General features: G+C 35.8%; 1 protein-coding gene across 1 annotated transcript in view; it reads right to left on the reverse strand.

Annotated features, from left to right (window-relative positions):
- Window positions 1-21,289, reverse strand: part of ADAM7 (ADAM metallopeptidase domain 7) — a 60,611-nt gene that overhangs the window by 22,097 nt on the left and 17,225 nt on the right. Inside the window, exons 8-19 of the mRNA XM_059926283.1 lie at window positions 19,007-19,075; window positions 15,902-16,071; window positions 13,519-13,603; window positions 11,961-12,091; window positions 10,936-11,110; window positions 9,413-9,502; window positions 8,193-8,388; window positions 7,703-7,805; window positions 6,511-6,697; window positions 2,264-2,344; window positions 1,049-1,127; window positions 418-523 (exon numbers count right to left, since the gene is read on the reverse strand). Coding sequence (XP_059782266.1) covers window positions 418-523; window positions 1,049-1,127; window positions 2,264-2,344; window positions 6,511-6,697; window positions 7,703-7,805; window positions 8,193-8,388; window positions 9,413-9,502; window positions 10,936-11,110; window positions 11,961-12,091; window positions 13,519-13,603; window positions 15,902-16,071; window positions 19,007-19,075 — 1,472 coding nt within the window. The remainder of the gene's footprint in view (window positions 1-417; window positions 524-1,048; window positions 1,128-2,263; window positions 2,345-6,510; window positions 6,698-7,702; window positions 7,806-8,192; window positions 8,389-9,412; window positions 9,503-10,935; window positions 11,111-11,960; window positions 12,092-13,518; window positions 13,604-15,901; window positions 16,072-19,006; window positions 19,076-21,289) is intronic.

Here is a 21,289-nt window from a genome sequence, read left to right on the forward strand (position 1 = left end):
AAAAATTGGAGTATAGTTGCTTCACAATGTTGTGTTAGTTTCTGCTGTATAGCAAGGTGAATCAGCCACGCGTATACAAATATCCCCTCTTCCTTGGATTTCCTTCCCATTTGGGTCACCACAGAGCATTGAGTAGAGTTCCCTGTGCTATACAGTCTGTTCTCATTAGTTATCTGTTTTATACATAGTAGTATATGTCTGTCAATCCTAAATCCCTTTTGATTCCAGTGTGCAGCAAAGTTTGGGAGTCACTGGGATAAACATTTCAATGAGAGCAAAGTGTGTAAAAGCTTGACTTATTACTACTCTTACTTGGTCTTCAGTAAGAGGCTTATACTTTTCTCCCATCTCTATGGCCATAAAGCTTACATAATCTCAGTCATGGGCCACTTCAACACACAGAGAATACAGACATACCTTTGAACTTGCTTCAACTTAATACATTTTTTGTAACGAATTAATACTATGACAACCACGACACCAATAATAACCAGGATGAGAACAACCACCAGGATGGAGATATCTGTAACATTAAAACACATGAACTTCAGCCAGGACATCAACTTTAGGACAATGGAATATTAACATTTAACTGAGCTGTTACCATTCTGCTTCTTCCTTCTTTAAAGGGCTTTAATTCTCCCTCCTCTGGTTATTTTTTTAAATAAAGTAAAAGGCCAAAACATTGCACAAATTATTATCTGTATTAACAATTAGCACTCCACCCAAGATTCCATTGTGTTTAAGGGAATCACAGTCAGCAGGAAAAGTTGGATTGTCAGTTCTTGACTATAGAAAAGGCCTTACTGTGTTATGGGTTCTTAGAAGAACTCATCCAAATTTAACTAGAAGGAGATACGTTCATTCTAAAAAGAAATTTTAGTAAATTCAAACTTGGGTATTTAAATATCCAAAGTACCAAGAAGACCATACAAATCCATACAGAAATACAACATATGTGTAGTAGACTTAGCATATAAGCAAAAAACATTCTCACCGGTGAGGCTTTTGATATATGCAAGATATTATATTAATCTAGGATGCTCACTGGTAACATTTAAGGTTTCCTCCCATTCCGCAGATGCCTGTACTGCCTCGCACTGGCACTCAAGTTCACCGTCATCCACCTGGAAGAGCCATAAATCATAATTCATCAAATGACTGACGTAAGTTGTGTTTTGCAGCTCATTTAGCTTAGTGCCAGCTCTACATCAAACACACACACACAAAAATACACACACCCACACACTCATGAACTTTTTATTGATTAATTAACTAAACTGCATACCAAAATCAACGTTGGGAAAAATAAGCAAACAAAATACAAGGAGCAGCTATCTTTGAAGATGGCCTTGGAACAAGAGAATGATCCTGACAAATTCAAAACCAGGTGAGCCAGATAGTTTGACTTATTTTTCCAGAAGCCATAAATCTTATTAAATGAACAGCCCCGGCTAGAGCTGGACATGTCATAGCCAAAGAGGAGACTCTAACTAGGCTTAGTAACAGTGAGATAATATTAACGTGGGAAAAAAGTGATGGCATAATGTTTAGTTCATCAAAGAGCATTGTGTAATGGTTAAGAACACACACTCTTTCTGTATCGAATTCTCACCTTTTCCTTGCACATACCATCAGTGTGACTGGTTTGCCATCTCTAAAAGTGGGCATAGGAATAGTACTTATATTTTAATGTTGTTATGAAGCCTTTAAAATTTAATATATATGTAAAATAATTGAAAGAGTACAACTCTATATACGTGTTACTGATTAATTTGGCTTAGGAAAGATGTTACCCACACATGCAAACTGCTAGGTACTGCTAGTATTGAACAGTGTTAAATGAGTGAAAAAAATTGCTTTTATTGTTTTTCTCAAAAGCTTTAGGCAAATGTTGATATTGGTGTAATTTAACTGTAAGTGAAATTATGATAGATCCAATGTTAAACTTCAGGTTTAAACTTCATTCATACGTAAGCTCCTGGGTTTCTGGATTACCAGTCCAATGATAAGACATATACTTGCAACACTGGCGTTATCTATGTATAATACTTGGTTTGGCTTTTGGATCAATATTATTGATGATACACAAAAGAAATGGATCCCAAATGCATATTTGATTTAAAAATCACTATGCATACATATATACACACATACATACATGTGTATGTGCACACCTGCACTTATACATAGGCTCAGGAATGAAGTCTTGTGTAAATAAATGACTGGTAAGACACTAATTTTAAAAGAAGTCAAACCTTACAGAATTTTCATTGCACTGAGAGGAGCAATCGGTTGAATTGTAGGCCTTTGCAGTAGTCACACATTCACCATTGCTGCACACCTAGAAATGAAGTCACCAAGATGAATTAGAATTACTTGCTCTTAGAATTTGCATCATTTGTTCTATTGTGAAAAACCATATGTAGAATCTTCTGTGGAAGAAGAAATCCTCTATAAATATTCGATGGTTATTTGAAATGTGTACTGCACATTCAAATACTGTTGTATACAAACATTAATTATTATAATGTCTATGTCCTTATTAATTCTTCAAATGTTAATCTATCAAAGATTCCACCATTGTAATTGCAGCAATTTCTTCTATTACTTCTATCAACTTTTCTTCTGATTTGATAAGGATCCATGATTGTTTATTTCACAGTTGCTGGTTGGGCATTTTGTCAAAATCAATTAATCTTCTTATTTATACTTATTACTTTTGTTTTAAATTATGCTCGTTTTTGGGGGTAAGTTTTATGACCAAATTACTGTTGTTTTGTTGCTTGTGGTTATTGCCTGGCTTATCTTAGCTCATTTATTTGTCGACTGTTATTTTTATTTTTACCTGTTTCTTTAGAAAAAAAGCAGACATCTAGAAATGTTTTTCCAACTCTATTGAGGTATAATTAACAATTAATAATTGTATATATTTAAAGTGTATATCGTGATGACTTTAGGTACTCTTATACATTGTGAGATGACCACAAACAACCTAATTAACACATCTGTCACCTCACATAGTTACTTTTTTTGTGATAACACCTAAGATCTACTTCTCAGAAAATTTCAAGTACACATTATGGTATTATTAACTATAGTCACCATGCTTTACATTAGATCTCCAGAATTTACTCATTTTATAACAGAGAGTTTGTACCCTTTAACCAATGTCTCTCTGTTTTCCCTACCCCTCATCCTCAGCAACCATCATTCTGCTTCCTGCTTCTGTGACTTTAATTTTTTTAGATTCCACATATAAGTGAGATCATACAGTATTTGTCTTTCTGTGTCTGGCTTATTTTGCTTAGCATAAGTGAAATCTCCAAGTTCATCCATGTTGTTAAAAATGATTTCTATTTTTTAAGGCTAAAAATATTCATATATATATATATATATATATACACACACATATATAAAGTCACATATATGTGTATATATATATTTACATATATAATCACATTTTCATTATCCATTCACCTGTCCAAGGACATTTAAATTGTTTCCATTGGCTATTGTGAATAATGTTGCAGTGTGAATACGAAAGTGCAGATATCACTTCAATTTAAATCCATTTTCCAGTTGGCTGGAGTACTTGACTATTTTTCTTTTCAGAAAATAAATGCTGTCTAATTTTAACTGTATATTGTCTTAATCATAAGGTTGTGAGGGTGTTGTTCTATTACTTTACACTCTGAATAATAGCTTGGTTATATATATGGTTTTAGGGTCACCATATTTCTGTTTCCCAAAACTCTGTGGATTTTGCTGCGTTATCTTCCGGCATTTTTTGTTGGAGATAAATATGATGGTAATGTGATAATTTTTCCTATTGAAACAATACTTGCCTTCTTTTGTGCTCATAGAACATTTTCTTTATTGTTGACTTCATGGTATGAAGGTAAGTCTAAATGCTCATTTATTTTTATGATTTTTTCCTGGTACTGAGTTTTTACTTTATGCGTTCCTAAGCTCAGGGACATTTTTTGAGTATTATTTCCTTAATTACATTTTTTTTACCTCTATTCTGTTTCCTTTATCTAGAATTCCTATTAACACTGTATCAGGTTTCTTAGCACTGTTTCTCTTGCTTTTATTCATTTTCTTTTATTTTTAAAAATTTCCTTATCTTATTTTTCTGTGTTAAGAAGTTTAGCTTCCAATTTCCTTTTTTTTTTTTTCATGGAGTTTCTATTCCATGGCTTACTGCATAAATTGCATATAAACAGGCAATCATGATTCATTTTGCAATTTGAAGGCAGTGCTTCTTGATTTCAAATTATATCATTTTTATAGATTTAATATCCTTCTAAATAGTATAAAATATAAATTTAACTTATTTCTAAAGGATTTTCCTCTTTTAAAAATGTTTCTGTGTCATAGGAGACTATCATCTTTGATATCTCACACTGGTCTCCTTTGTTCACCATACTGAATTCTCTTATGTCTGTTGTTTATCTTCTTTCCTTATGCTTATAGAATGGGTTTTCTATATACATGATTAAACACTGAGAAACATTGTTTTAAAACCCATGTAGACCTTACTTCAAGTATTTCAGGCTCAACTAAAGGAAAACACTGAGACGTATTTTATTTTGATTTTGCTGTTCTGTATGTTTAATAAAGAGATAACTACAGAGACAGTTTTTGAGCAATTCTTCTGTGGTAGAGAATGAAAGAATTAACTAATTTCCTCTCTTTCTTCTCTTCTCTCCTCTACTCTCATTCTCTCTGCAGTCTACTATCTTTGTCTCTTACCATCTCTCGTCTTTTATTTTTCATCTTTTTTTCTTATCTGTGTTGTAAGTTCTATAGTATAACTAAGGAAAAGGGCACCCAGGGGTAATGGGATATGTTTGTCCTCTTTTCCCATGCCAAATTAAAATTTACCCAGAAAGAATAACTACTAAGAGAAACTAGAGTGTTTTTAGGCATTTAAAGTTCCTCAAGTCTAAAAAATAGTATCTCAGAATAAATATGAAAATGACAAATTCTGTCAGTAGTGTCTTTGTGATACCCCTACAGACTAGCGTTTGCTATGCATAGATTCCCTCAATAGGAATTGGTTCAAGAATTGGTACCATTGTGAGTGGTGCACTTCTGTACTAAGATTTCTCTAGAAGGAATTAGGCACTCTATGTGGTGGCACATGGTCGTGATGTGTTTGCACAATCGCGAAGTGTTCCTTAACAACTGCTCCCTTATCAATTTCTTGGCTGAATCCCTGCCATTCTATGAAAGGGATGTCATATGTTTGCTTTGTACCTCTGGCTGATTTTCCTTACCTGAAGTGAGTAGAAAATTATTCGGTATTTTCTTCAAACCAATGCCGCGTATACTCTATCTTACTGAACGTCCTTGAACTTTCTAGTTTGGGTAGGTACACATACCCAAATTTTCACAGCTATTAACTCTTCGCCATTTTTATGTTTATTTAGTCCTTTTAATGGGAAACTGTATAATTAAATCTATGGACTTGAAATAGAGGTCTCTATGAAATTATTAAATTCTGGTTCTGCTTTTACATGCTGAATTTTTACTTTCCAATTCATTTATCTATCTAATTATATGAATGATACTGTAATGCTTGTGGATGGCAGTGTCGGGGGGTGGTGCGTATCACAGAAACTGCTCAACTTCAAAATTGCTGATTTTCTCTACAGCGTTATATTTTTTCAAATATTCTTGTGTTTATAAACCTTGATGAGATGGCTGCTTTTTTTAGTTTACATTCTCAGGTTTTCATCTTGGAGTGATAAAGCCTTTCCAGTCAGGCTTCACTCTACCTGTTCAATTTAGTTTTTTGCCATTTCACTCGGAGCGCCAGTCACTCTGAAATTGTCAGCTACCTGTCTGTGCCATACACTTGTACCTTTTCGTATTATGTAGGTATATTTCTTTTTAAAAAGTCTTTTCTCATCTTCTGTGTGTTGAAAAATGTTGTTCATAAAGTCAAAGCTGAAATGTCACTCATTTAATGGCATCAGAAGATGCCACTCTGCGTTCTACAAGTAAGGTCAGTCACTTCCTTTGGACTCGTGCACATTGATCACATCACCGTGAAAACAGTTGAGTTGGATTGTGGTGATACACTTGATTTAATCTACGAAATTCTCAAGTACACTCATCTTTACATCAAGTGTGTCCTGCACAGACACTGGCACCATAGTATGTGCCCAGTAAATATGTTTGAATGAATAAAATAAATGAAGATTCTATGGCTACTTCATAGTCAAATAAATTTTAAAAATTCAGTCTATAATTTTATTGAGCATCTACTGTAAGACACTAATTAAGCACATTTATAATATTTTCATAATTTGTATAACAAATATTAAGCAAAATGAATATTTACTATAGTGTTATTGCTACTCTGCTCAATTAAAAAAATACTGCAGAGTTTTTTTCTGTGTTCCCGTATATAAGCCCTCTGGAACCGTTTATAGGATCCAATGAAGTTTTAAGTGACTGGACAAGCAGTTTTAATAAAACAAAGGGCGTTCATTTTACCAGTCCATCTCCACATTTTGTTCCAGGAGCAACCAGGCCAAAATCCTTAGAATCGTGGTATAAAAAAAAAGTTTTGCATTCAGTGGCATTCTGCTTCAGAGGCTTCTTAAGGTGATAGATCTTTTCTTCTCCAAGGACAGAAGAATGCTGCCCACCTGTGCAGAATATCTTTCCACATTTGATATCTCTGAAGGAAAGGAAGAGTGTTCTCACACTTGGGACCAGAAATACAATAGAACTTTAGAGACTAGGTTGGAAGTGAAGTGACCCGGTCACTTTTTTCTAAACCAGGCTTGTCAGAGCCCAGGAGAGGCTGGGTAAACTGTTGGACCCTGTTTCCTGACCCTGGAAACTGAGATGAGTAGACAAAGATGTAAAATGATTGTATTTCTTTATGATATCTATGTAATTCTCATAAAGCAATATTAGCTCAAGTTTACAGGAGAATATTTCTTATTAGTAATTTGAATTAGCATAACTTTAATCAGGATATTAAGATTTCCTTCTTACTCTTTCTTGCCTGGAGCACATCAGTTGATTCTCACGACAAATCTATGAAGTTGCTGTTATTATAACTCCCTCTTTACAGATTAGGCAGCAATTGGAAGTGAGAGAAGTTAAGCTACTGCCCATTTTTAGGATTATATTTAGAAGCAAAGTTGAACTTGATTCTAGGTTTTTATTATTGTTGTTTTCAGTCCAAATCCTGTTTGGGGGCACACAGAAGGGCTTGCCAAATGTCAGAAACAAACCCAGAAGTGGGGGTCAACACATGCTTTTTAAAAATCAGATCTAACATCCAATTCTCCCATTCTGTCTTCAACTTCAGCGTCTACCTTTCTTTCTTCTGATGGCTTTCCTTCTTTTTTCCTCTTCTCCCCTTTTCTACTTATTTTCCCCCTCCTTCTGTTTGCTTCTTTCTCTCTTTTTTTGTACCTTCTTTTCCTCCCTTTCTTCCTAAGAATCTTAAATCTTTCCCATCTTTCCTCCTTGTATTCCATGACTTTCAGTTACAAAATACAGAACATAAATGCCAGTTAATTCCATCAGGGATGTATGCTCTCTCCCTTCTTGCTTCCCTTTCTTCCTAATCTCCTCAGTAAAAACAGGCTGGCAGCTGTCAGAACAAGAGCTGCTCTGATTTTGCAAAACACTCTGAGAGGGCACGTACTTTTCTTTACAAGGCACTTACTTTTCTTCACAAGGAATTAATACGTGTTTCTTGTTTTTGCAGTATCCAAATTTATTTCCAATTTTATTCATCTTGTAGCAGATATCAGAACTGTCTTTTGCCTCTGGGATGCAAAAAATGGTATGATAAAAGTAAAAGAATGAAAGCATGAATATGACAAATCATAAAATGCCTTACTTTTCTAATATAATTGAAATTTCAGTGTCATGTAGCAGTGAAGCAGAATGGAACAAATAAATTACTTAAAAACTATCCTATTGCCTCAGGAGGATATTTTAGGAAGGACTATGGATATAAAAAAGAAATACTGAGCTAGTCAATTAATATTAGAGGTAAAGTCAATGAATATGAAAGGTATTATTCAGAAAGGTGCCAGGTAATATCTGCCACAAATGGCATTATCTCCAATCTTGTCCCCAGATTCCTAAAGGACAATAACAGAAATAACGGCTATTATCTTTATCAATCATTCACTGTAATTGTCTCTCACCTTTATCAAACAGTTCAGAGCACTGGTCATCCCGGGTGGGACGATTCCCCATGAAGCAGTAGCCTTTTGCATTCTTGCAAGGAAATCCATTTATTTGGAATTGGTCCTTAGGACACCCGGAAGAGTGGCCAGTACACATCTCAGGAAAATCACACTCATCTTTTGCTGGTCTGCATATAGATGCTGCTTTTTTCAACTGTTGAAGAAAAACGAATAGATTGAATCTTGGACACCCATAGGTTAGGAAAGGTTCAGTAAGTAGGAGGAAGTAAGGAGGTTGACCCATTTAATTTATCTAAAAATGTTTTAAGGATGGATCATGACTTCCCTCTCCATTCCACTGAGAATTATTAGCATTCTTGGTTTTTATGTAATTTTAGGAACGACAGGTTGGTGTTTTTGAAATTTGGTATTAGAGCAGCACTGGGAAGAGTTGGAATGGACATAAAATGGGGACATGAAGCATATGTTTTGTTCATCTTTCCTTCTTCATCCCTTTAGTACATCCCTTTCTCACACCCCATCCCACTGTACACGCACAACTGGGAACGCCTGACTCTAATGAGGAATCACCACTCCCAATAAATCAGATCTTTTCAGATGAACTAAAAAAGTACCCAGGCTCTCACTGCTGGAGGGCACGACATGGAAATATTCTCTTTCATTCAGCCATTCAATATGCATTTAATTTGTGCTGGGTTTTGGAAAGATTTGAAGATGAATAAAACACACTTCCTTTCCTTTGTCAGTTCACAATCCAGTGGCGTGAAAGAAGTGTCAGTAAACCCTTGGACAGAGGCATTTGGACTTTTGGTCATCTTTCCTAGGAATACATCTCCAGCTGCTGGTCACTATCACTTTCCAACTCCAGGATAACCCTTTTCCCTTTCAGTTCACTGTCGTTGGGATGCCATTTTCCCCCTCAGCTGAGGTGAAATAGGTTGGTAATGATCGACAAAAAAAGCAAGAATAATGTTAGTCGTATAACTCCACTCCTAAAAGTCCAAGCACTGCTTACCTGCTTCTCCACTCCCCAGACCATAACACTGCTTAGTATTTAGAAGTCTGAGTATCTCAGAAGAGGCTGTATTGGGTACGAGCAATCTTAGCTCCAATCTGGGATTAGTGGTGGAAGGTCATTCAGTGGCCAGATGACTCTGGTTCTATGTATACTTAATAAACTGAAAACAGAGAAACCCAGTCCTAGCAAAGGATCTTACCTGACAAGATTCACAGCATTCTCCTTCTGCACAACTAAATCCTGGCTTCAACATACATTTGTGTGCATCACAGCAAGGATTAGTGCACTCCTGGCAATAATCAAAAATGAAAAAATTAGAAGCGGTTTGTAGTTTGGCTCCTGTTTGAAGAGTTAATTTGTGGTGCTTCTATGCAATTTAGCCATAATTGTTTTTCAGAGTTAAATCCAAATGCATGGTCCTTGTCTATGATATGTATACAAAGACTACTGCTTGCAACTGGTGTTTGGGACTTTTACTTTGTTTCCTTCCCTTGTGCTGTTCAGTACTCCACAGCTAATGATTCTCACTGGTAGCATACAAAGCCCAAAGTTTGTGACCTTCCATTCTCCTGATGACTTCTGTTCTCTGGAAGAGTCCTGCTGCTTCTCATGCTAAATGTTGGGTGTGAGATAATACAACTTCTGATTTTATTTTTTCTCAAGATGCTAAATATTTCAGGCTGAACTTTTAACAAATGCATCATTAGATAATAACAGGATAGACACTTAGACCCTATCTGCTGAAACAAAGTTAAAACTGCAAAATATTGTCTGCATCTTGTCATGTAAGGTACTTCAAGTGTTGGAATGAAACTGTAAAACCATTCCAAAAAATGCACATAGGCAAAAGCATCACTTTCCAAAGTTAGGATTCTCTTTCCATTTAATCTGAGACATTTGAAAAATAGAAGCTGTAACCTCTGGACATTCGCTGCCTCCGCTCTGATCTTGGAGTCTCTTCATGGCCAGAATGAATTTTGAATTGTGCAGTGTCTAGAGCATAGCTACTTAAAATGTGCTCCTTGGACCAGCAGCCTTAGACAGCCTTGCAGGTTGGTAGGAATAGGATCTCAGTTCCACTCCAGACCTACTGAATCAGAATCCACATTTTAACAACATGCCCAGGTGATTTATGAGCACTTGATTATGTGAGAAGTCATTATCTAGGACACATACCTATATGATGAGCTCTTGAAAGAAAAAGCTCCTATGTTAGAGAAAAGCAGAATAAGAATTAATTTAAAATATGCCTCTAAGGCTTATTCTAAACATATCAGAGACTGCAATAAATATGTGTAAGTTTAGAAGGTTTCTGCTCAATTAAGTTTTCTAATAATGTGAACTGGTCAACAGGGATATAGACTAGCCTCATAAGACCCTGAGTAAAACTCAATTGACTGACTGTGAGGAATTTTGTAGAACAGATTCCTACTGTTCATGAGAGATCAGACTTAACGACACCTATGAGCCCTTCTCACAAGAAGAGCCAATTAATGTATAAACCAGGCTAACGTGATGCTTTGAATCTCCAGCAAGATCATTACATGACTTGGTAAGAAACCTTGCATTGAGGCTGCACCAGCAATTTGTTTCTATTTTTTGTAAAGCACAGTTTTTAAAGCTTTACAAGAATTACCATGGTTGATTAGTGGCTACATCCCTGTCTAGGTTCTAGCTGAGGTTACACTTTGTAAATGTAAAGGTAATATCATTTGCAAATACCTGAACAGGGCCACAATCACACTCTTCTCCATCATCCAACCTCTTGTTTCCACAATATGGATAATCACTTAACTTATCAGAAAATGGAATATTGAACATGCACGTTGGCTTGTAATCCTTGAGATATTGCTGGTACTGGGTTTTGCTGCATTTACTGAATTTTAGTGCAGGAGTGCTAGAAATAGGATGAGTTAAAAATAAAGATCAATCATATCAATGCATAGTGGTAGAACAGCTATGAAAGTTCTATGAAGAATTTAGAACAAAAAAATATGTAAATGATGGACTCAAGGTCCATTTACCTTTTTTACTCTTGTCTTACTGTTACAACAGAGTAGTAGCTGGGCTCTTTATTATAGGAAATGTCATATTGAAACACAGCCAACACATACTACTTTAGTGAAAATTCTCAGACTATACATCCGCCAGAATATCCTTCCTGAAGCCCATGGTTTAGACCAATTGTGCCTGCTGCTCCCATATCACTTTTTATTTGTCCCACTTGAAATAATCTATATATTTGCCTACCATCCATGCAAGAATACAAGCTTCTCAATACAGGGCCTGACTTGTGTTCAAAGTTTTTAAAAATAAGCACTAGTTAACACAGTGCCTGGCACAAAGTAGTTCTCTGTAAACATTTTCTGAAACAAACTATTAATATTTAGTACGCTCTTACACATCTTAGGAATGTGACATATTTCTTTTTAAGCTGAAACTTGCCTCCCTTCCATCTTCCTTTTGTTTTGACTCCCTTGTCATTATTATTGATACAATGATTGGATACAGATGGACTTTTAAAGTCTTGGAGACGTTTCAGTGGGATGTTGTGGTCCCCCCAAAATTATGGTCCCCCTACTAATTATGTAGATAATGATGTAAAATTAGATATCAGTTACTGAGTTCTTACCCAGGAGATATTAGGAAAATTCCAGATAATAACAATATGTCCCTACAATATTGAGTTTTACTCAAAGCCACTCCCCCAATATTGAAATATATTCTCTATGTTGTTTAAGCCTCACCTTCCATCACTATCCATCACGCATTTTCCCAAAGTACAGGTACATGGGTAATCATCATGCCACATCCCAAGGTTATGCCCCAACTGATGTGCCATTCTGCTTGCAATTGCATTTAGGTCAGGTAAAAGATCCTGATGCCAAAAAAGATGTGCATTAGAAATTTCTATAAGATAGTACACTACAGTACATAAAGCTTTGAACTAGTGGTTGAGAGCTGGTTTCTAGATTCTGGTTAACTAGTATTTTATCTAAGAGGTCGTGGACTTAGTTATCTTCTGTTCTTGCACCTTAGTTTCTTCAGTTATATAATGAGGTTGGAGAAGTAACCTTTTGGATGTCTCTAACACTAACACTTTGAAATTTTTTTTTTTTTTGGTGCAGTAATAGTCATTGTTGGTTTTATATAGACTCATTTTTACAAATAGCTCAAATTTATTAATTAAAGTCCTACACAATAAAATAAACATTATTGATTGTCTTCTATTACTAGATATTCAAAGGGAGTAAAAATAAAAATATGTGAGTTTTGGGTTTCCAATTTATAGTCTCACATTAGACAATAATGTTATACAATCATGAAGAGGCAGTTACTACCTTGAAAAAAGTCAAAAGATCAGTAATGTAAAATCCAACACAGAGTTGATAGTTATCTCTGTTCTTAGTTCTATTTCATGTTTTAATCTCTATATTAATGAAAAAATTAAATTTCCAAAGAGGGGTGGGATATCAGGTTACTGTAAAAGTAAAACACCCCTAATTTGGTGATTTCATCTTACTCATATGACATTTAAAATGTGTCCTGGATGGGTTACAATGTCATAATTGGAGTGGACAGCCTATATTAGATTAATTTGACTCTATTATGCAAAATTTTGTTTCTAAAATACCATGGGCAAAGGCATAATCATAAAAAGAACCATAGGAATAATAAATCATGTAGTCATTTTAATAAGTACTGGCTTTTAAGTTCAAGGTCTTACAAGACTCGCTTAAGCATAACAACAATTAGGCAGAGACACTACAGGAAATCAACCCAAACCTTGATATCTTAAAGAATATCTTAGATAGTGTTATTTGGGCAGCATTTACTAGAAGTGTAGTGACTTGGGAAGAGATCAGATAAACAAGGGGAGTCAGCAGTATGTAGGTCTTAGGCTTTCTGAAAGTGAATGGTAAAGCCATCTAGATATGATATTTTCCACATAAGAACAATTATCCTTACTTGCTAAACCAGCCATCAAGTTTTGTGTATATCACATGTCCTTATAAATAACTATATTTAATATGCAAAAGAGCTTTCCTAATCTTTGTAGGTTAATTCATGTATGACATTCATATAAACTCTGGAAAACACTGGTTTATCTTCATTATTTATCTATAGTTTTTAATAAAACATTTCCCATTTAATAACGGAAACATGACAGTTTCATCATGACATTTTGGTGGGAATGTATGACAGGATGCATACATGGTCCCTTTCAATAGGACACAGAAGATTACAGAAATCTAAGGTAAGCATTTTGATTAAGTAATATAACATAAATAAAACACAGCCCACCTTAACGACACTGGAGGAATAATAGGGCAGGCATATACCCCTTGGATAAGAAGTTCCTTGTGCATGTGCGTAGAGCCACTTTCCACTATAAACAAGATATAAATAAACTCATAGTTCAGTTAACACAAACACTGAAGTGCAGTGAGCCCCCCCAATGCTAGTGCCTTGGCACTGGAGTTCTGGAATTGAGGATGACCTTGGTTGATATGAAGCTCATTTTAAACCTGTGGTATTTTAGAGGCATGGAGAAAGTCAATGTAATCTTGAGTTGAAATCATAAAAGAGTACTTTCCCCCCCAAAATAATAATAAGGTCAGAGTCCATTTGACTTGACTTTAGTTTGCCCTACACTCAACTTTGGATAAAACCACTTAAAAGACCAAAAAAGTTTAAAGTGTTTAGAGGGGAAAATGCAACATAGTGAATGGACTCAACACCACGATTAATTTGCCGTGGTTGAAAATTAAAACAAAAAATTAACCATAGAAACTCATAGAGGATATGATAACTATAATCAAACATTTAAAACACTTGTCATGTGAAAACATGTCTATTCCTGGATTATCTAAAAAGACAGATGTAGATTTGAATATTAAAGGGAGCCAACTTTGATATGCTTTCAAGAAGAACATTTAGAGTTGGACCACTTTAAAAAGAACTTCATAGGCTGAAGGACCATACGTAGAGTATAATAGAGATGGTTCAAATACAAGAAAGCTAGTCAGGCTAGAGGACCCCTTTCCATGTTTAACTTTTTTGATCAAGAAAATATGCTATATTTCTTTCTTCACTGCTGATATGTTTCTGTCCCTACATTTTAAAGTCTTAGTATTTGACTATGCATACTGGAAGAACTTAGAATTCTGGTCTTCCCAGACTCTGGAGATCTTGGGAGAATATCAGCTATGGAGATGAAGCACCAGAGAAAGCACAATCTGGATTCTGACTTTGCTCATGGTCACTGAAAACCAAAAGTCACACCATGATAATATCATATACGGTATCCAATCACTTCTAGATCTATGTGACTATAGAGGGAAGACATATAAGAAACCAACATGAGAAGTTCTAAATATTATGCCCAGTTAGTCATTTACTAGCACTCCCCCATATCTCTATTTGTAGACATACTATTGGTGTGTGAAACTACTGCTCAGAATAAGAGACACACATGGAAGTAAAAGATTGTCTACTTATATCAGGTTAATTTTCCTAGGCTAATTTATTAAGTATTTTAAGACATACATCCACGGAATAGGAAAAAGAGCTAATCTTGCCTGCTGTGAAGGTCATGATAATATTTTACTTTACCTCCATAATTTTGGGGCACAGTAGTACATGAATATCTGAACCTAACCACTATTCCCCTGGAGATATGTGTTATGGACCATCCTGGATATGAAAATCAGAAATGATATTTGGAGGTCTGGTTCACTCATCAATCTGCCAAAGGGCTGAACCTGACCTCTGACTATGGGCATTGGAAGCTTCACAGTTCTGAGTTCAGACTGAAAGTTAACATTTAGATAACGATAGAAAGCATATTTGCAGGCTATGTTTGTAGCCCTTAGGAGAAATACTGGTAATATAGGTAGATGAAATAGTTAAAGTGGATACCACTCTTATATAGTAGCTTTAAGGACATCAAAAGAGATGCTAAAAGACTCCACTGCTTCAAAGTTGTTCTTCCCTAATTTAACATTCCTTATGATGACAGGACTATGTGAAACACAGAGGTGAAGTCAGATCAGTTCCACCATAATTTATCATTTTCCTATAGGCTGAGTAGTGTACTAGGTATTTTGAATGACAAAATGGTAAGATTAGCCCCCCTTTTAAGGAATTAATGACCTAGTATTACAGAAAAATCCAACCCTTTACTTAGGAACATTAAAGCTGTGGCAGGTTTAATTTATCAGATTAATTATTTGTTATCTTAAATATAGATGCTCTTGAAGAGCTGGTCTGGATGCACACACTCTGTTGAGGGAAAATGTCCAGGAAATGAAGTGCTTTCTCAGAAAGGTTGGTTTAAGTGCAGTGTTGAAACGGCATAGCATGGAAGGCTGAAGAGAGTTAAAATTGGCTGCTGATAAGTAAAGTAAATGGATTCTAAGGGTGCTTTGCTTACCTAATGACATTTTCAACTCTGCCCAGCAACACGAATATTTCAAGGTTTTCCTTTCTGATATTAATCATTATTAGGAAGAAAGGTTATTTACAAGTTCATCTGGAAATTTTCTGTATAGCTACACATAACATTTTTATCCCTGTGACTTTTATCCAAAAATCAGCAGCTTTAAAAAGTATTTTGGTTTATTTGTTTTGTTTTATTTTTTAATAATCCACCTAAGATATGCAGGAAAATAGAGCAGCGACATACCTGAGTAACATAACGTGATCAAAATTCTTCCTTTTTTTAAGGATTATTTCTTGCCAAGCCGAAAAACGTAATAAGGTAGTTTCTATTTTAGAATCTATATCTATTTTGTCTCCATTTGTCCATATTTCAAAGCCAACTAATGTCACTTGAATGTCCAAGGTTTTATAAATCTGTTCAAAGGAGAAATAATTTTTCACAATGTCAAGTTGCAGAAGGATCCTTTATCATGACTATATTCCTTTATATTAAAAAAAGAAATTTTAATGTGTGAAGTACATAAGCAAAAGTTCAGACCTCATTTTACAAACAGTTGTATTGAAACAGAATATAGAGTTGAATTGTCCAGAATATTGGGTGAATTGCCATGACCAACAAAGAAACTTGACTAAAAACATCTGATTCTCCTTGAACTATTATAATCCTTACAGACACTGGGCTCAGGATATGTCTAAAATAAATAATTTACTAAAGCTCTGAGATTATACCTGACCTGAAAATATGAATGTATGAACAGTGGCACATAATGGAATGAATGTTCTTTATTCATCTCTCTACTTAGGTCATGAGTTTGTTCTGTAGCAGATTAGAAAGTTGATATTGTTTTCAAAAACCAATAGCTTAGCTTTCATGTTTGTTCCCCATGTTTGATTTTTGGAACTACTTTGTTGTGTAAGAAATCTTATTGGGAATTGCTCAAAGCCTCAAAACAGACAGAAATAGTTGTAGCCCAAGGCTTCTTACACCTATTCCCATCTGCTTTTGTAAACACCTAGTTGATAGGTACTTTGATGCCAGGACAAAAGAGTTTAAGAGTTTAAGGAAATATTATGATGATTTTGAGATGAAGAACTATGTATTATATCAATTTTATATTTAATAACAGCCAGTACAAAGTTGGTTGAAAGGAAGAATGAATGATAAACTATGAACACTAAGTTAGGAACAGAAATAGAGAGGTCAACTCAACAATATTAATAGAGAATGTAACTGATTATTAAGAAGTTTAATATTCACATCATTGCTATAACAATAACCTTGTATTAATTTTTCACTTTTCTTAACCTGCATAATATGAATATATTGAATTTCATGTGCCAACATGATAACTGTGACCCATAGTCATTTCATAACCGTGAGAACTGTGGTTCTCATAAACTCTTATAATGTTAGACCTTTAGTTAAATCATGATCTCAAACCTAACTAGATGTCCATTCCTTTTGGATCTGATCGTATTGTGGAATAAACCTTATGAATTAGGTCCCACCAAGAAAGATAATTTTTTTAACCTTTGGATTCTCTACATTCATGGGTGGGCTTTAGGTCCATAAAACTGGATTCAAGTGCAAATGGGAACAATATTTGTTATTCTATGGATGTATTCTCTTCTAGTGAGAAAATATCCTATAAAATAAAGCCATATTTTATCTACAGCATGCTTGGATGGGTTTGGATATACATATTCGGAAGGTTGTTGAGAGAGTTGGTTCACTCTTCTTAACAGAGAAAGAACTTTGGAATTTCTGAGGCAAAAGAGGTGAAGACATGAAAGTAAAGTGAGAAAGGATGCAGTGAAATAATGAGTGTGGAGGAGAAAGGGCCAGTAAGAAGAGATATGACGGGAAGAGTCAAGGACTTTTAGACTATGCTACTTTAAATTGTTTGTGGTATGAGCCCCCAGTCTGAACTGAAAATCTTTAGTAAAAGTTCAGCAATGTGTAACAGTTTTGGAGATGGGACCCCAAGGAGAGAGATAGAGTCTTATATTTGGGTCAGTGTTAGAGGAGTAATAAAGACAATTGCAAGATACAAGAAACAGGAGAAGCAGCACTTGAGATCACCCCCAGAGCAAAGCCAGTAGTGGGTGTGGGAGCTCCCCACTATGCCCAGGAAAGGGATTAATTTATATCCAAGGCTAATGGTAGCTCTCAGCCTCTCCAATCCTGTTTGGGAAATTGAGAGTACCCTGAAGCAACTCCTCCACATCCTGCCCATGCTAGGGGGCTGAGACAGCCCCGCCCACTGTGGAGAGTGTTTTCCAGCCCCATCTGACCCGAAGGGCTGGTGAGAACACCTGAAAGATGTGCATCCCAGTGGTGCTCAAGCTGAGAGAAGGGCAGACAGAGCCAGTAGTTTGCAAGCAAAGCCAGTAATCCTGTTCAGCTGGGAAACTTGGGGTCAGCTTGAGTTAAGGAAACAAACAAGGAGCTTTACCAGTTTCAGGGCTGCTTCTCCTGCTGTGCCCAAGCAGGGAATTTAATTTGCAGCCCCACTCATTGCTGAATATAGACTTCAGCCTGTCTGACCAGGGACCTTCACTGTGAGACACTACGTAGCCCATTCAACTGTGGAACTTGAACAGAGTTCAGCCCGTGGCTTCCCCCATCTGCGGAGCAAACCTGGTGGCCTCATCTAACCCTGGAATTCAGTGCACTCAGGTCTGATTCAGGCCCCAAACATTCTAGTAAAAAACTAGAAAAAGATCAAATGTCCTTCAACTGGTGAATGCAGAAACCACTGATCTAAAAGAGCGATTTCTTACAATGTCTTTCTTTGGGGCCTCTTTATCCTGGTAATGGAGCTGGTCGGAAGGAGTCAGCTTTAAAAAGATGTGTATAAATCACAGTATTACTTCTTTAACAGGATTCTAGTTCATTTCATGTTAGACGAATTAATCATTTTAGTGAATTTTACAGAAATATTTCCCCTGATTTCTCTGTCTAAACATGGGCAATAAATTATAGCTTGAAAGACTTTTTGCTATGCAAAGGTCATGGAAGAGTGATTTAAAATAGTGGATTTGATTTACTCATGATGGGTATTCAAATCTTTGTACATTGCTTTATAAATTTTGTGATAGTGACCAATATTTGAAACTTATGTAAATATTAAGTGTCATTTACTTAGAAAACCAAAAACTTAGAGCTGTGATGCATTTGTTGCTGTGATTTTTTTTTTTCAATGGAATTTTGCTAGACTACTTGGTGAACTGTTATGTTTTGGGCTGTCTTAATATCAGTATTACTACAAAAATCCAGCAGAGATCTATCCTAAAAGTTTCTTTCCATTTGTGTTTTTGGCTTGATTCAGACTGTATCAAATCTTACCATGTTGACAAAATTGACCATTCCCCAAACTCGATTCCTCAGTTTGTTAGGGTGATTATTCCTGCGATACTGGAAATAGAGACATCAAATCAATACTCATTAATCATAGGAGTTGAATAAAAATTCAACATCATGAGATATTTCAAAGAAAAAAATTCATTGACTTTCCTTCCAGAGAGCTAAAAAATCTGGGCAGCTTATGCAGAAATACATGTTTTATATAAAATAACTAGATATAGCAGTTTCAAAAGTCATGCTTCACCTTGGCACTACTTTAAGGTTTTCTTTATAACTCTGCTCCCTCTTCACATTAAATATATTACATTACGTTGATTTATTAAACCAACTGATAAGTGTTCTTTAGAGTCCATATTCATAACAAAACTTATTAAAGCTCCACAGCAACCATTATATTACAAAAAACAACTTTGTCAGCACTCCTGTATCCATGGCGGCTACAAACTAAGGAGCATATAATCAAGGATCATCCTGGAGCCAGGGATATGATGGAGAGGGGCAAGAAATTGTGGTTTCCCCCTCCTTTCTCTCCAGGAAAAGACTAAGAAGACAAAGCAGTTTCCTGCTCCAGCTTATTTAGTATGTTGTTCTCTTCTTACAGGTGGATTCCCTATTTGTACTTGTTCTCAACATTATCAATTTAGACCTAATAAAATACACTTAATAATAACATAAGGTATCCCATAGAGATAAATGCAAATGGTCAAGCTTCTTTTATAATAATTTTTAAAAAATGCCTTTTCTGAATGCTGCAATTATCCTATAGTTAACATTCCATTGCTCGCCTGTTATCTTAAATACCTGAATACCCCAAAGATATTACATTAGAATCCCTTTAATTTTCATTTCCTACCCACTCCTCAACCTACTACTCATTGATTTAAATGCCCCTATTCTACTGAAACTATTCCTGATAGGCCCATAAATGTCCTCTTAATTATCAAATCCATTGCGTTACTAGAATAAACCTTCATTGTTATGCACACTTTTTCTTGTGATATGTGCTGGGTTGGGTTTGCAAATATTTTTAGGGTATTTGCAGTCATATTTGTAAGTGAAATTGGCTTATAATTTTACTTTTTTTTTTTAATAAATTTATTTTATTTATTTAATTATTTTTTGACTGTGTTGGGTTTTCGTTTCTGTGTGAGGGCTTTCTCTAGTTGTGGCAAGCGGGGACCACTCCTCACCGCGGTGCGCGGGCCCCTCACCATCGCGGCCCCGGCCGGCCACCTCCCCCCCCCCCCCCCCCCCGGCGGAGCACAGGCTCCAGACGCGCAGGCTCAGCAGTTGTGGCTCACGGGCCCAGCCGCTCCGCGGCACGTGGGATCCTCCCAGGCCAGGGGTCGAACCCGTGTGTCCTGCATTAGCAGGCAGATTCTCAACCACTGCGCCACCAGGGAAGCCCTAATTTTACTTTCTTGTCTGGATTTGTTATCAGTGTCATCATAGGTTGTTATGGTAATGACCCTTAAGGAATCGCTCTTCCGGGTATCTGCACCAATGTGTGGTTCCCTCAACCATTGATTCTAGACTTGGCCGTATGACTTTAGTTAATAAGACATTAATAATTGTCCTATAAGCAGAAGCTTGAAAAGCTCTTGTACATTGAAGCCTGGTCTCTCTCATGATGTTTTGATGCCCAGCTATAATACCAGAAGCACGGGCTTGCCTACTGGGGACACATGGGCCAAACCCAACACTATATACCACACAAGTGGCTAAGGCCAAGTTACACCATCCAGCCAGCCCAGTGGAACCACCAGATTACTGCAACTGTATACATGACCCACACTAAGTTTTGGGTAGTTTGTTACACAGCAGTAGATAACTAATATGAATGTTATAATAACTATGAAATGTGTGAAGAATTTTTCCTATTCTTGAAAACAGTGTATAAAAGATGGGGTTTTCTGTTACAATAAATTTCGGTAAAATTTGTCTTTAAACTCATCTGAGCCTAGTTATTTGTCAATAGATTGTGGACTACTTATTTAACTTTAAAACTTTGTTATATTCTTTTTGGAGTTTCCTATTTCTTCTCAAGTCAGCTTCTTAACATTGTACTACATTCTTCTGCTCATAAATTTATTGGCACAAGGTTGTTCATATATTTTTTAATGATATATAACCTTTCCTATATTTATAGTTATGTTTTTCTTTCATTTCTAATTTTATTTGTACTTCTATTTTTGTCTTAATAAGTATGGTCAGAAGTTCCTCTATTTCATTTATCTTTCCAAGGGACTAGCATTTGACTTTGTT

This window comes from Balaenoptera ricei, chromosome 6 (assembly GCF_028023285.1).
Source record: "Balaenoptera ricei isolate mBalRic1 chromosome 6, mBalRic1.hap2, whole genome shotgun sequence".
Taxonomy (NCBI): domain Eukaryota; kingdom Metazoa; phylum Chordata; class Mammalia; order Artiodactyla; family Balaenopteridae; genus Balaenoptera; species Balaenoptera ricei.